The sequence below is a fragment of the Aquarana catesbeiana genome, linkage group LG02 (genome assembly GCF_042186555.1).
Source record: "Aquarana catesbeiana isolate 2022-GZ linkage group LG02, ASM4218655v1, whole genome shotgun sequence".
In the NCBI taxonomy this organism is placed as follows: Eukaryota; Metazoa; Chordata; class Amphibia; order Anura; family Ranidae; genus Aquarana; species Aquarana catesbeiana.
Genome location: NC_133325.1, coordinates 295,412,096 through 295,428,643, shown reverse-complemented (window position 1 = coordinate 295,428,643; position 16,548 = coordinate 295,412,096). Strand labels below are relative to the sequence as shown.

Here is a 16,548-nt window from a genome sequence, read left to right as displayed (position 1 = left end):
ACTTTAGTTGTGTACTTACTGTTAGTGAGTAGTCTAGCTTGAAAAAGTATTAAAAAAAAAAAAAAATTAAAGTTGACCAAAGGTGAATTGAAATTTGGCAGGTTCAGCAGGGATCGTCTGAATTTCAATCCATCTATGGCCAGTCCTGTTCGAGAGCAGTCAATCTACTGATTTACTCGTCATGAATGGGCTTGCTAGAAAACTTTCATTTTGGCTGCAGCGCTGGTCAGTGTATTCTGACAGCAGAGAAGTCCAGCTGGCTCTTCCAATTTCAGAATAGAATGACATTTCTGCATCCACCTTGAATGTGTGGATAGGGGAAATCAGTTCAGGTTTATTCGTTCAACCTGCTGGCTGAATGAAAAATGCTGAGCCTTAAATGACCAGCTTTAGACTACCTGGTCTAACTAGACAAAGAAAACCTACTTACATACAGAAACATAAAATGTAAAACCCCTGAATAGGGAAAATAAGCTGCTGGCTGTAAAATTTAGCAAACATTGACTAGAAAGCATGTTGACCCTCATTCAAAAAATTGAATACCAGTATGAAAAAAAATAAGAAAGGTTAATAATGGAAACCTGCACACATGGGGGTGGATTTACTAAAACTGGAGAATGCAAAATGTGGCGCAGCTCTGCACAGAAACCAATCAGCTTCCGGGTTTTTTTGTCAAAGCTTAACTGAACAAGCTTAAATTAGAAGCCGATTGGCTATCATGCACAGTTGCACCAGATTTTGCACTCTCCAGCTTTAGTAAATCAACCCAATGAATCACTGTCCAGCTCAAAATTAGAGTGTTTATTGACAGTTGCCTCTGTCTGTTGCTACCCACATACACAAATACACAGATCCGGTCATCTGATGCCCAAGCTAAATAGTCAAACTGATCCATGAATGAGCACATTGGGAAGATAGTTTCTTCAACATATTTTCCTTTAGATTTGTTTGCATTACATAAAGGATATTCCCTGAACTGATGGATCTGAGCCTTCATATGCTCCTCACATACTTGGCGCAGCTGTTTGTACAGTGTGTGAGACACTTTGGAGGAACACAAGTTTTCCACAGCCTAGAAATAAAAAAACACAGTGAATCAATTTTACTTGATGACATACCTTATACATTTATTGTTATTACATGAGCTCTTTAATATGCATAAATGCAAATATAAAGAATGAGAAAAACACAGTTTATTCCCAATGTATCAAACATTTGAAACCCCAGTTCATTGGCCTGCCATATTGGTAAAAGCAATTTTCCAAAATCAAGTCGCGCTAAAGTGTATTGCCGGATGTTTCCCATGAAAAATGAATAGAGGCTCACAGGTCTGTGTCTCAGCTGGTTTTTTCAAAAGCTAGTGCTCCCACTTCCAGTTGGACCTGCAGAGATCCGACTGGAAGTGGGAGCAGGTACCTGTCAAAACCAGGTACCCACTTTCCTGACACCCCCCCCCACCCAAAAAAATAAGAGGAGGGGGGCATAAAGCGGAACTTCCCTTTAGGGAAGTTCTGCTTTAAACAAGGTGGCAAAACATAAATAATAACTACCAGCTCTGCATAGACTGTGTTAGCTATTAAGCAGTGGCCCGCCGGCAGGAGGTAGGTTGTGGCCCTATGGTTCAGTAAAAAATCATCAACACCATGCACACTACACTGCAGAAACACAAGGCTTGTCTCCATTAACAATACAAATTCAGTGCATTCAAATGCTTAGAAAAAAGTGCCTCACATTTTTAAGACTCATCGCACAGTTTGTGAACATGTGCAACCGCTGTTGGCTTTTCTGCATTGCCATTCTTAAACACTGCACCTTTGTGTACAGTGCCATGCATTTACATTATCGCAGTCATGCAAGGTGGTTATGGGGCATTTTAATTGTCAGTGGAGACGAACCCCAAGAGTACTGAATGTCTTAGTGAAGCACCTACTGGAAATGTAATTTTTCCTTCTACTGAAAAAACTGATTTTGAGATATTGGCTAGGTTTTTGGTTGTAAACCCACAATTGGTTTGAGCCAGATTATTTTCAGATTAGCTAAAATGCTAATAAGTGGACATATTGCCTAGAGAAACTACATAACGATACTTCCCATGTAAGAAAACAAGTTTTTTGTTTTTTTTCTCATTAGAACTTGATTTACATGACAATATTAACATCACACTGTTTTGGCACTTTTCCATTTCTAGGCATACCATAAATTGAGAAAAAAAATACACAAAAACAATACTGCGCTTGTGTGACAAAAATAAAACATAAATAGCAGCACAATACAAGGTGAGATATATAACTCAACTAGTTAAATGGAAGAAATGGAATAAATTGCGCTCAATAATCACTGATAAACAAAAAGTCCAAATAATGATCTAATTAGTCCAAAAGATCAAGTGTGAAAACACAGCAAAGAATACTGGATTAAAGTGCTTAATGCAAGGTGTATCCAACGATATCCTCCACCATGTGACATCACCAACAAAGTCAGGATGTGCTCTTACCCACAAGATGGACCCTCTATTATGGAAGGTCAAAAAAGGATTTGAATATACATTATCAGTTGTTAGGTGTCCATAAAGATGTAGTGCAGGCAGTATAGGTCTCTCCAGCTGTCCCTCCCGCAATAGATTTACTAAATCTACACTTGATCTTTTGGACTAATTAGATCATCATTTGGACTTTTTGTTTATCAGTGATTATACTATAAAATGAAACATGCAAAGTGTGCTTATTCTCTGAACTGCTAATTTGATAAATATAAACAATTCTCAAAATTGCAAGATAAAGATTCTCTTTTAGTCCCTGCCTAAGCCCATCTATACACAGATGGTGCATAGCAGATCTTTCCCTGTCAGTACCCCCATACCTAGGCATTTGATCTGTGTGTCATCACATTGCACATAGCAGTGCAGTGGAGGTTGGGTGATGCTATCATTCAGGCTATGAGTCTGTTGGTGTGCATCTCTGAAGTTGCCAGTAACAGTGTAAAAGCTAGTTCCAGGGTGTCTGTCATCCATGTCACCAACTGTGCTGGTACATAAAGCCAGCCATAAATGGGCCAGAATTTGGCTGGTTCAGCATGGACCAGCCAAGTTTCGATCCATGTATTGGCAGGCTGATTGTACAGAAGTCAATCTACCAATAGGCTTCTTTACAACCAGCCTGTTGAAAAATTTTCACACGATCAACGTCGCAGGCTGTAGCCGGCAGCACTGATCAGTGTTTTCTGACAGCGGGGAGACTTCCTGCCATCAGAACATGATCACTCAGTGAGGTAATTCCACCATCCACCTCGAATGGATGGGGAAATTGGTAATTTTAAAACCTGCTGGTTGAACAAAAAAAAAGAGAGAGAACAACTAATACATGGGCTGCCTTACTTAATCTAAAGATACCATGCAGGCAGCAGATGTGGCCACAACTCTAAGACCCCTTTCACACTGAGCCGCGGCAGTGCTAAAGCGCCGCTCGCTTTAGTGCCGCTTTTGGGCCACTAGCGGGGCCCTTTTAACCCCAAAGAAGGGGTTAAAAAACCCGCGTTGCGGCACTTTCAAAGCACTTTTCAGGCGCTTTAGAAGCGCTGCCCATTCATTTGAATGGGTAGGGCGTTTTGGGAGCGCTGTATACAGCGCTCCCAAACCGCCCCAAAGATGCTGCTTGCAGGACTTTTCCTAACATCCTGCAAACACACCGCCCCAGTGTAAAGATACACTGAAATTAATGGGAGGGGGTTTTCAAGCGTTATTTGGAGGCTATTTCTAGCGCTAAAATGCCTGAAAACCGCCTCAGCGTGAAAGAAGTCTAAGAGCGTAAGCCTGGTTTCCTTTCTATTTTAGTAACACAAGTCTGGGAAATGTCATTGTCTGTCATAAATTCATCTTCTAGCATTTCTTCCCCTTCAGTAAAACAATTTCGGCTCAGGGGTGATGTGGCAGGCAAGAAGAGAGACATTAGAGGCAGTACAGGCAGCCAAGGGAGATAAAACCTTTCCAGAAAGCAAAAGCTAAAGTGGTTCTAAAGCCAAAATGTTTTTTGCCTCCATGCATTCCCTGCATTAACCACTTGCCAACCGCACTAAAGCCGAAAGAGGACTACAGTGCAGTCGTCCATTTCTGGGAGGGCATTTATTGAACCTGCCCCCTTTGCACCCTTGGGGCGTGCACTGGGCTTGCTCTGTGATCGCTGTGTCTGTTGGACACAGCTGATCACAGATCAAGGTAAAGGGCCAATCACAGTGGCTCTTTACCATGAGATCAGCTGCGTCCAATCACAGTTCATCACATGTAAACAAATGCATCTGAATTTCTTTTCCTCAGCACTGTCGCTGTGTGAGAAAAGGCAAGCTGATAACCAGCTATCCAGTGACAGGGGACATTTACACTGATAATCAGTGCCGCCTATCAGTGCAGATGAAAAATTACTTTATTGAAAAATGTTATAACTGAAAGGAAAAAAAAAAGTCTTTTTTTTTTTTCAACATTTTTGGTCTTTTTTCATTTGTTTAGCAAAAAAGATAAAATCAGTGGCGATTAATCACCACCAAAAGAAAGCTCTGTCTCAAAAAAAAAAAAAAATGATAGAAATTCGATTTTGGTACAGTGTTGCATGACCGTGCAATTGTCATTCAAAGTGCGACAGCATTGAAAGCTAAAAATTGACCTGGTCAGGAAGGGGGTGAAAGTGCCCAGAAGGCAAGTGTTTAAAGCGGAGATCCACCCAAAAATTGAACTTTCGCTTTAAGCACTCGTGACCTTTTTGTAGCTGCTGACTTTTAAATGGATGGAACTCCTCTTTAAGGTAAAAAAAAACATTTTATGGCTTTCTGTCCTCTTCCTTCCCTGTGTGAAGGGAAAGAGGGGAGAAGAGATATAGCATTGTGCAGGGCTTCTCCCTTCTCTTGCTTTTGACAGATCGGCTTGCTATGAGGGCACTCATAGAAGAGGAGGAGCCAAGATCGCCAGCGGGAAACCCCAGAAGAGGAGGCTCGGGGCCGCACTGTGCAATAACATTGAACAGAGCAGGTGAGTATAACATGTTTATTACATTAAATTAAAAAAAATACTTTTGATAACACTTTAAACCTTATTCATTGACAGCCAAAGTGCAATGAATTCTTTATTATGAAGCACAAATAAAAAGGTACCAAAAACTCTGGCCTGGCAACTTTGAAAGCATATGTTCCAGATCCAAAAAAGGTTTTGCAAACATGAAGAATGTTTTATTAATATTTAACATTGACATCTGGACATAAAGACTGCAATATTATGGAAAGTTTATGTGCAAACTGTTGGAATGTTTCACACCAGCAGTGTTCTAAGCTCACTCACTATACTTATAAAGCTCAAGTATGCTGACATATACCTGTGCACAACATGCTCTCATGGCCCTCTCCCCACGGTTACTGAATTGCGTAACCTATGCAAACAGCCACCATATTTACCAGGACGCAATGTTATGATGTTGTAAAGACTATAAGGTCAGGATATGAGAGGGATTAACACCAAGTATGCAAAGCAACCTATTTGATACTACAATAAATCATACAAATGAAAACAACACCCTATATAATTGCATATGACCACTAGAAAGCTTTATATTGTATGCCTCCAAAAAAAGTAGTTTACTGCAGGGTTGCACCGATAACGGTTTTTATCGGCAAGTACGAGTACCGATGCTTTCGGTCAAGTACCCAGGCTGAAGTCACTATGACAAGCCTTGGTTCACACAGGAGCTATGCGGGAAACCACATATGATTCGGACAGGAATCACATTCCTGTTCAAATGGCATGTAATTCTTTGCAGCCCAATTTGAGCCCATTCATTTTGTATGGGCTCAAACTGCACTACAAAAGGTATCAGTTTCAAGTATCGGAACATTTGCACAAGTACTCGTGCAAATACTTGGTATCGGCAATAATATCGGCAATGATAATTTTCTGCCATATCTTTACTGTACACTAAGCTGTGTGTGCAAGTTCTATGTTACGTGGAAGTTCTGTACTGGGTATGTAATCTCTTTGCTGTAAATGGGCCCACCCCCTTTACTTTCCTGGAATGCAACTTCTCCACATGCATTTTTCTATTACTTTTTCTACTTTTTTTGGAAAATAACAATGTCACAAGCCTTTAAGTTGTCCACAAACAAGCATGAATAAATAAAAATGATAGAAGTTTGGTTTTAATCAAACAAAAATGAACAAGCACATGAGTGGAACCATTAAATAGAACTACACTTATAAAACTTAAATTCCAACCCAACCTGAAGAAAAATTATCGAAAAAGCCACGTGAGTGGCTTTTAGCGGCTTTGTAGTATTTGTGATACTTTACTTCAGAAGAAGAATAAGAAACTTTGAGATAAAAAGGCACACAGAGCACAAAGAAAGCTCATACCTGATAGAGTTCTTCTAAATTGTACTTTATGGAAGTGCTGCTCACTATGGCGTTTACTGCTTCTTGGAGCTTCTGCCAGGTATCCTGAGTGTAATTATCAGGTAGCTTCGGTTTATCTGCAACAGGTAGCACTAAAATTACCAAAATATCTAAAGCATCAATGCAAGTGTATAAAGCTATGCTTAATTACAACTTAATTATACCAACAGAAAGTTACACCACACAAAACCTTAAAGTGATTGTACACCCTCACATATATATATATATATATATATATATATATATATATATATATATATATATATATATGTATGTGTGTGTGTGTGTGTGTGTGTGTGTGTGTGTGTGTGTGTGTGTGTGTGTGTGTGTGTGTGTGTGTGTGTGTGTGTATGTATGTATATATATATATATATATATATATATATATACACACACACACACATACATATATATACACACACACACACATATACATATACATATACACACATATACATACATATACACACACATATATGTACAATGTATGAGAGCTGATTGGAGAAGAGGAACACACACCCCCTTCACACACAGCACATGAACAAAAGAACAATGCAGAGCTGTGCTGTGAATAGACAAGATCTGTGCTGAGCTCCCTCCCCTTTCACCATTTCACAAGGTCAACTTGTCAGAAGTGACACATGCTGATAGCAGAAGAATGAAGCACCAGAGAGAAATGACACCCAGACAGACAAGTAAACACTACAGATATATGTGCTTTGTTCAGATTTCATGACTGAGGTTTACAACCACTTTAAGTACAATCAAAGTAAAAAAACACTATGGGATCTACTTAACCACTTAAGGACCAGCCTAGTTTTAGATTTTAGGTGTTTACATGTTTAAAACAGTTTTTTTTGCTAGAAAATTACTTAAAACCCCCAAACATTATATATTGTTTTTTTCTAACACCCTGGAGAATAAAATGGCAGTCAATGCAATACGTTTTTTTGCACCGTATTTGCGCAGCGGTCTTATAAGCGCACTTTTTTTGGAAAAAATTCACTTTTTTGAATTAAAAAAAAAAAGATAGTAAAGTTAGCCCAATTTTTTTTATATTGTGAAATATAATGTTACGCCGAGTAAATTGATACCCAACATGTCACGCTTCAAAATTGCGCCCGCTCGTGGAATGGCGTCAAACTTGTACCCTTAAAAATCTCCATAGGCGGTGTTTTAAAAATTCTACAGGTTGGTGGTTTTGCGTTACAGAGGAGTTCTAGAGCTAGAATTATTGCTCTCGCTCTACCGGTCGCGGCGATACCTCACGTGTGGTTTGACCACCGTTTTCATATGGGGGCGCTACTCACGTATGCGTTTGCTTCTGCGCGCAAGCTCATCGGGACGGGGGTTTTTTAAAAAAATTTTTTTTATTATTATTTATTTTCCATGATTTTATTTTTATTTTTTTCAAAACAGTGTAAAAATAATTCTGTCACTTTTATTCCTATTACAAGGAATGTAAACATCCCTTGTAATAGAAAAAAGCATGACAGGACCTCTTAAATATGAGATCTGCGGTCAAAAAGACCTCAGATCTCTTATTTACACTAGAATGCAATTAAAAAAAAAAAAGTCATTTAAAAAAATTACATTGAAAAAAATGTGCCTTTAAGAGGCGTGGGCGGAAGTGACATTTTGACGTCGCTTCCGCCCAGCAGTGTCATGAAGACGAGTGGGTGCCATCTTAGCCTCACTTGTCTCCAGGCACAGAAGGGAGAAGGACGCGATCGCCTCCGCCGCTACCGACGGCTCCGGTAAGCGGCGGAGGGCACCGGATCGCGGCTGGAGGGGGAGGTGGGCCCTCTCCCACCACCGATAAAAGTTATCTTGTGGCGAATCCGCCGCAGGGACCACTTTTAAAGCCAACCGCCGCACGAAAACGGGGATACCGGGGTTATGGCAGCTAGTTGCTGCCATAACAACAATATCCGCCGCCAAAGTTTGGACGTACATCGGCGTGCGGCAGTCGGCAAGTGGTTAAGAAAAAAAAAAAAAAAATCTAACAAATCTGTATGTACATTTGTTCTGTGTGAATTGGGCAAAAACAAAAGTTCTTTAGACCATTTTCTCTTCTGAATGAATGTTCTTTTATTATAGGCAGCAGTAAAAATAAAGCATTATGGCCACTTGATGGAGCTGAGAAGCATAGAAAAAATATCCGTCTTTGTAATTAGAGATACAATGTAAAAATTCTTGAGCATGAGGAAATTAACAGATTATATGTCACCATTAGTTATGTGTTTCCTTATTCCCTCTGGTATTCTCTAAAACAAATACAAAACAGGTCTGAGGAAATACATAAATAGTGAAGATCTTTTTTAACCATTTAAGGACCGAGCCTCTTTCTGAGATTTGGTGTTTACATGTTAAAAACAGTTTTTTTGCTAGAAAATTAACTTAGAAAATATATATATATATATATATATATATATAATGTTTGGGGGTTCTAACACCCTAGAGAATAAAATGGCCGTCGCTGCAATACTTTGTCACACCGTATTTGCGCAGCGATCTTACAAGCCCAATTTATTTTATACTGTCAAAGATAATGTCACGGTGAGTAAATTGATACCAAACATGTCACGCTTCAAAACCCGCACCCGCTCGTGGAATGGCGACAAACTTTTACCCTTAAAAATCTCCATAAGCAACGTTTAAAAAAATTCTACAGGTTGTATGTTTTCAGTTACAGAGGTGGTCTAGGGCTAGAATTATTGCTCTGTGCTTTGAACACCTTTTTCATATGTGGGCATTACTCAAGTATGAGTCTACACGCGAGCCCGGCAGGACGGAGCACGTTTACATTTTTTTTTTTCTTATTTATTTTACCTTTTATTTTTACACTGTTCTTTTTAAAAAAAAATTTTAAAAAATTGTGTCACTTTTATTCCTATTACAAGGAATGTAAACATCCCATCCCTTGTAATAAAAACAAGCATGACAGGACCTCTTGAATATGAGATCTGGGGTCAAAAAGACCTCAGATCTCATATTTACATTAAAATGCAATAAAAAAATACATAAAGTTAAATGTCATTAAAAAAAAGTAAAAAAAAAATGTTGCTAAGAGCTGTGGGCGGAAGTGACGTTTTGACGTCACTTCCGCCCTGCAAAGGTATGGAAACGGGTGGGGGCCATCTTCCCCTCACTCATCTCCATACCAAGCCAGGGAGAGGACCCGATTACCTCCGCCGCTAGCAATGGCTCCAGTAAGCGGCGAAGGGCACTGGAGAGCAGAGGGACAGATAAAAGTGATCTTGCGGCGAAACCGCCGCAGAAACCACTTTTATCTGAAACTGGACCGCTCACTGAAGAAGAGGATACCGGGGTTATGGCAGCTGGCTGCTGCCATAACAACGATATCCCTCTTCAAAGTGCCGACGTATATCGGCGTGAGCCAGTCCGGAAGTGGTTAAGTTTCTCTTATATGGTCATATTATTCAACTGTAAAGATTTAAAGTGAACTGATAAAGACAGAAATGTAGAAGCTACCAATGCTGTCATTTTAAAATATATGCCTGGCTACAATCACCTCAGGCAAAAATAGAGAAAGAAGGAAAAAACACTTCTGCAATATATGTACATTTCCCCATGCTATGTCTTTTACTGTAGGTAATAACTCTTGTATGTGCAGGAAGATCTGTAAAGCTGCTGTATCTGTCAGCCTGTCACTGATTTTTAACAGACTGGTGGCTACAGCTGCATGAACAGACCTTTCTGAAGAAGCCCAGAATTGGACGAAACGCAAGAGTGGTCATCATATCAATACATGTTTGGTCACCATTAGACTTTCTGAAGGAAGCAAGAGAGTCACTTTAAATATCTTTGGTAAAATCATTTTTAAATTGCTTTCCAATGCTGGCAATACCCATAGTGACAATCAATCATAGATATGAATGTTCCAAGCAATCAATTGCTTCAAAATGATGATGTAACATATCTCCTCATCGTTTTGTACTTTTGCACTATTTTGATTATCATGTATCGGGTGGGATGTCTATGTGGAGTGCCTGGGGAGTGAGGCTGTAATCATAACCAGACTCATCATTTGCACCTTGCCTTCTATGAACTGTTGACCTGCATATAATTTATTATAGCTAATTATTACATTAATTTCCAGTTTGTAGTATGAGCTTCATATGGTGGATGAAAGTTTGTATGATTGAGGGGTGTTGTCCGTGGTGATTACCTGCGATATCGTCATTAATTTTAAAGTTACGGTGGAGGTAGTGTGATACCTTATTATATTTAGTGTGGGTGCATTTTTTTGTTTTTGTAATTTTCCAATAAAGAATTGTTGAATATATTATTTGGTTGTTCCTCCCTGACGAATCCTTTTCCAGCGATTTGGGCTTCTTTCCTGCTTTCTCCCCATTCCTGGAATTTTGTTTATACTTGGTTTTGATTTAGAGGAACTTGCCTTATTATCCCTATCATTATGATAACTGGGCTATAGGCAATAGGCCTCTTATCCCTGGGTGGGTTGAGTGTGGTATTATTTTTACTTCTGCTCAGATACTGTGACACTCCCCTTCCTTTGGGCTATTCTTACAGATGGTACCTCCTTGACAATTTTATCTGTTTTTTTCTATATGCAGCAGTGGGAAGCCTGGGTGGCTGCAATGTGCTCTGTGTGAAGGGCTGGGAAGACGGGGATGCCGCCATCTTGGACAAGGGTTTATTCAGCACGTTATTGATGGATTTCTGCTTGTTTTCAGGCTTGGCACCGCTAAACACCATCGGGGTAGCTGCCCGTGGGTCTCCCCGGTGTGTGAAGCTGACAGCTGATGATCATGCATCTAACCACCAGCAATCGCCTTCCAATGACTTTAAACGTGGCCGCTACGCCTCCCCGAACCCAGCCCCAAGGATTTGAAGACACAATGGACTGAACACCAGTCCCTGCAGATCCAGGTCTTCTACTTTTTGGGGACCCAGTCTGCACCCCGCACTATTTAGCCCACCTGGCTAGACACGCAGCTGCCACCCTTCGATTTATGACTGTTCCCTATCCTCAGGCGCTTCACCTCAGGCCCATACGAACTGTTCTTTCATGGTTATATACAACTCCCTTCCTATACCTACCCCCCCCAGTCCCTCCCTTATCCTCTACCCATTTTACCCCTTTCCCTTCCCACCCCATTCTACCCCACCCCCCCATACAGGTTTTATTGTAAGAACCTCCAGACCCCTAAACTATTAACTAGCCCTGCATGCACCCTGAGAACCCCTATTGGGGCAGTCCCACTCGTGGGGCTACCTCACGACCATATTCAGACACCAAGAAAACACACTGCCCACTTACTCCTAAAGGGCTCTTGTACTCTGGCTCCTCCCGCTAGCTCACAGCAGACGCGGCAACCCAAACTGGCCAAATTGCCATACCCACTTAACAACATCCTAGTCCAAGCTGAATAGCACACATATGGTTAAACTAACCAGCTCGTCTTACTCTGTCACTGTGATTACCGATATATACTGTTGAAGCCATTGTCCCCCACCTGGGGAATTGGATGCTTGGTTGTGATATTACATTTAAAAGCCAACCAACCAGAGCAACTGTCTCTCCACCCTACACAGGCTGACATGTTGGTTTAAGGCTCGTAGGGACCTAGTGACAACTGGTCTGAATTCCCTGCAAACTATTTATTGCTCCGTTATTGTTTATTAAGTTACTATTTGGTATGTATTTTTTAACAGGTTGTTGCAGTTCTGGAGACTGTTCACTGCACTTCCACCTAGTCCTCGATTGCCTCCTATTGTGAGCAGTGTTAATTTTGGCAGCAAATTTTCGATTTAGTTTTAGTCTTAGGACTAAAATGGCATTTTAGTTTTAGTCCCATTTTAGTCTTCTGCAATGGTTTTTTTTTTTTAGTCGTATTTAGTCGACACTCTCCGGGACATTTTAGTCGACTAAAACTCATTTTAGTCATCTAAAATCTAATGGGTACAGTTAAATTGTAATGCATTTTTAAGCATTTCTCTACCATTTCCAAACTCATTTTATACTGCTGGAGTGAAAAATCTAATATGTTATTATTTATGGTATTGAGGTATGAACATGCACTATAGACCAGTGTTAATTTTGACGTCAAATTTCAATTTAGTTTTAGTCTTAGTCTTTTGACTAAAACGGCATTTTAGTTTTGGTCCCATTTTAGTCATCTCAATTGTTTTAGTCGTATTTTAGTCGACTAAAAACGGTATTAAGTTAGTCGACTAAAATGTTTTAGTCGGTTGTAGTCGACGAAATTAACACTGAGTGTGAGGTGCCTCTTGGACTACCTTTTGTGTTGTCCTTGGATTGTGTAGTGATATCTACACCTTCTGGGACACCCCCTCTGTTATTAACCCTCTCTCTATTACGTTTGCCACACCTCCCAACCTACTGCACCTTCTTTACTAATCCAGCTAACTCCCCCCTCCTAAGCCTCTTTCCTCTCCTTGCCCCTCCCCCCTAGAGAGAAACCTAAACTCACAAAGACCTCATTAGAATCTTTCCCAACCTCCTAAGCAGACAGCAATGGCATCCTTAAACGCCTTATCCCTTGATGTTCAAGGCCTTAACTCAACAGGAGACCCACTTCTCAACTACCTTAACTCCTACATTCTTCGGTCGACAATACCCACAAGTTTATACAGCCTCAGCCTCTACCAAGCAGAGAGGTGTCCTCATTGCCTTTCACCGCACTACCCAATTCACTCTCCTGGCAGAGATCAAGGATCCTGAAAATCGTTACCTTATCTTAACCGAACACCCCCTAGACAGCAAGGTCACTATAGTGTCCGAATATGTACGCAATAAGAAATCACTTTCCTTTCTATCCCACTTGTTCTCTGTGCTCGCCTCCCACAAGTGAAATATGCTTCTTCTCTGTGGTGACTCCAATCAAGTAATATAGCCATTTCTGGATAAATCACCAGTCCCACATACTACGCATCGCCTCTCCTTTCAACAACTCTTCCAACATTTTTTGCTTGACTCTTTGAGAGAACTAAACCACGCGAGGAGACAATACACCCACTATTCTCACCCACACAAACTATTCTCCTGTATAGACCATATTCTTATCAATGTCAGTACCTCTCTGCTTGTTCAAGGTTCAACTGTCAAACCTTGCCCCTGGGTCCGACCACAATACTGTCGTTACCTCTTTCTCGTCCCTAAGACAAAACCAACAGCTCTGGACCATCAATGACAATATATTAGCCAACCCAGCCCATCTCCTAGTAATTAAAACAGCTATCAAAGACTACATATCTAACAATCTTCCCTCAGACACTTCCTCTCTAACTCTATGGGAAGCTCACAAACCGGTCATAAGAGGAGTCTGCATGCAGCTCAATCGGCACAACTACCCAAATACCATGCTACCAAAGAAATACCACTCTAGGTAGCAATTGAATCAGTAGATTGTAATCCCCTCTACACGGCTAACATTCCTTGGTTAGCACTATCACAACTACGTTCCATTACCAACCCCATATCCAAACATAGTTTGGCCCTTTGGGATAGGCACTCCCCCTCCTCTGAACTCTTCCGGTACTTACAAATTAAAAACGCTTCTATTCACCATGTTCCCTCTTGACTCCACTACCTCACATTTCACCTCTTTTGAACAAGCTTGCAAGTCTGACCCACACAGAGGAGGTCTTATTTCCGTCCTATTTGCCCAACTCCTGATATACCCCATAACCTTACCTCCAGTTACACGAACAAGTGGGAATGAGACCTCAATCTCACCCTTGAACCAGTCTGATTGGGCACATATTTGGCAGAAATCCGCCTCCCTCATTATTGTAGCCCTTGAAACCAACTGGTGCTTACCAGGTGGTACCGAGTCCCCGCCAGGATTTCCAAATTTTTCCCCCAATGCTCTGTACGCTGCTTTCGTGGCTGTCAAACTCCAGGTACTCACGCACATATCTGGTGGGACTGCCCCATTGTACAAGCCTTCTGGATCGAAGTGTTTCATATCCTATCTACTCTTTTTGATACACCCATAACCCCTGATCAGACTGTGGCTCTCCTGAACAACAGATGATTGACTGTGACCCACCGCCAATTCAAACTCTTAGTCTTCATCACCACAGCAGCTAAACAAACTATTGTGAAAGCATGGAAATCCCCCTCTGTAAGTATCCTAGCAACAAAACATAGAATTACCCAGCCAAGACTGAAGCGATCATCCTTGACTTGCTCCCTACGAAATATTATGGAGACTCTGGGTCTCTCACTTTTTGCCTTCCAATTTCGATAATTCACTCTTGCTGTCTTAACCTATTTATTGCTTGGGTCAAGCTCCTTTAGGGGTCTGCCCCCCCCCATTTTTATACCTCCCCCCTACCATTCGTGCTGTTTCTTTCCCCCCTATCTCTACATTCTCTCGTCTTCCTCTCTCCGTCCTCTCCTGTACCCGAGGCTGCTCTCCCGCACCTATCCTTGGTGACCTATATGCAATTAGCGGATCTTCAGCTGTTGCAAAACTATAAGTCCCATCATGCCCTTTGCCTCTGGGTGTCAATCTTTCTCTATATAGTTGTCTATAGTTCTACTTTCATTTTTTTGCAAATAAATATAAAAAAAAAAAAAAAAAAAAAAAAAGAGATCATTTAATGCAACAAAGAAAAAGCGATTTAGCTGGAACACCGATTGGATTTTTTACCAAGGGTATTTTTTATTTTTTTGCTAAAAATATTAATTTATTCATTGAACCACTCATGTAGTGTACTCGATTTCTCTATATTATTCTTTTACCAAAATGATCATCCCAATATGTGCATGAGCCTTTCTGCCTTAAGAATCTTGAACTTGCACGTTGCTCTTTAAAAAACACATTGATAAAGTGGTTAGCAGTTCTAGTGTTGGGTTTCAGTCCCACCAGGGACACCATCCCATCACCTACAATCCAAAAACATGTTGCCAAGAAAAGTGGTTTATATCTGATTTGACCCTAAATGTGTCTATGAACGTTGTGAGAATTCAACAAGAGCAGTCTGAAGAAATGTTCTGTTAATTAGTGTGATCCATTGCATATGGGCTGTATAAATTGAACTAGATAATATATTATATATAATTATAAAACTACAATAATAATAATAATATTTTACAATAATAATAAATAATAATAATTAATATTTGTATTATTTGTTGTTGTTGTGAATATTATTATATAACTAACTTATAATTTGTAACACAAATCTTTTTAGAAACATACCTTTAAAGTTTTTGATAATCAGCTTTTTTGATGCCTTGGGTTTTGAGGGCAGTGCTGAAGTCTTAGTTAGTCCATTGGTGTGGGCAACTAGTGCTTTCCTCTGAGTTTCTGACTCCATGGCAATGTTGTGCAGCAAAGCACCAAGAAAGTAATTTCAAGTGGGTGTCCTTAAGCAGGAGATTATCATTAACAGCTCATTTGGTGTCTACAGGGAAAAAAAATATACAATCAGAACATGAAATGTATCCCTTGCATAGTAGACAATAAATTAGAATCAAACAATATAATTTTTTCAGCACAACTTAATAGTTAAATTAGGCAAAAATCTGAACAGATTTCCTTAAGGTGCTTTTTCTGCACAAATACCAAAACATTTTGTTTCAATTTTGGATAGAATCAGGGGGGATTTGATTTAAATCAAGTCAATATAAATCATGATTTAAACCATAATTTAAATCACTAGTAAAAAGGCTTGATTTAAATCAACTCGATTTAAATCACAATTTTTAAAGAGCAACTGTCATCTCTGTCCCGCAGCGGCTCCTCTGACCCGCTGTTGACTCACCAACAGTCCCATTCACTTTGGGACGGCTGGTGATGCGGCACTGACACAACAAGGTGAGGGACATGTCGGCAGCAGGTGAGTGGATGCCCGCTAACAGGCACTGCCACGATGGATCTGAAATGACAGGTGCTCTTTAAATGTAAGCACTTACTCTTGATGATAGTTAGAATCTTTAATATTTGCAAACAAAATGAAGGTTTCCTATTTAAAATAATAAGCTGTCAGGTTAGTAAAACTGCAATATCAGAACTGATTCAATCATACTGTTTGCAATGTACAAGGATTTGCAAAACAATGGGAATAAATAAAGGATAAATAAAGGAATATTCCTGAACTTT

General features: G+C 40.2%; 1 protein-coding gene across 3 annotated transcripts in view; it reads right to left on the bottom strand.

The window, feature by feature from the left end:
* Positions 1-16,548, bottom strand: part of CUL4A (cullin 4A) — a 151,243-nt gene that overhangs the window by 111,443 nt on the left and 23,252 nt on the right. For all 3 annotated transcript variants that reach the window (XM_073614541.1, XM_073614540.1, XM_073614539.1), the window contains exons 2-4: positions 15,646-15,850; positions 6,386-6,501; positions 969-1,072 (exon numbers count right to left, since the gene is read on the bottom strand). In XM_073614541.1, the coding sequence (XP_073470642.1) occupies positions 969-1,072; positions 6,386-6,501; positions 15,646-15,763 (338 nt within the window). In that variant the 5' untranslated portion in view covers positions 15,764-15,850. The remainder of the gene's footprint in view (positions 1-968; positions 1,073-6,385; positions 6,502-15,645; positions 15,851-16,548) is intronic.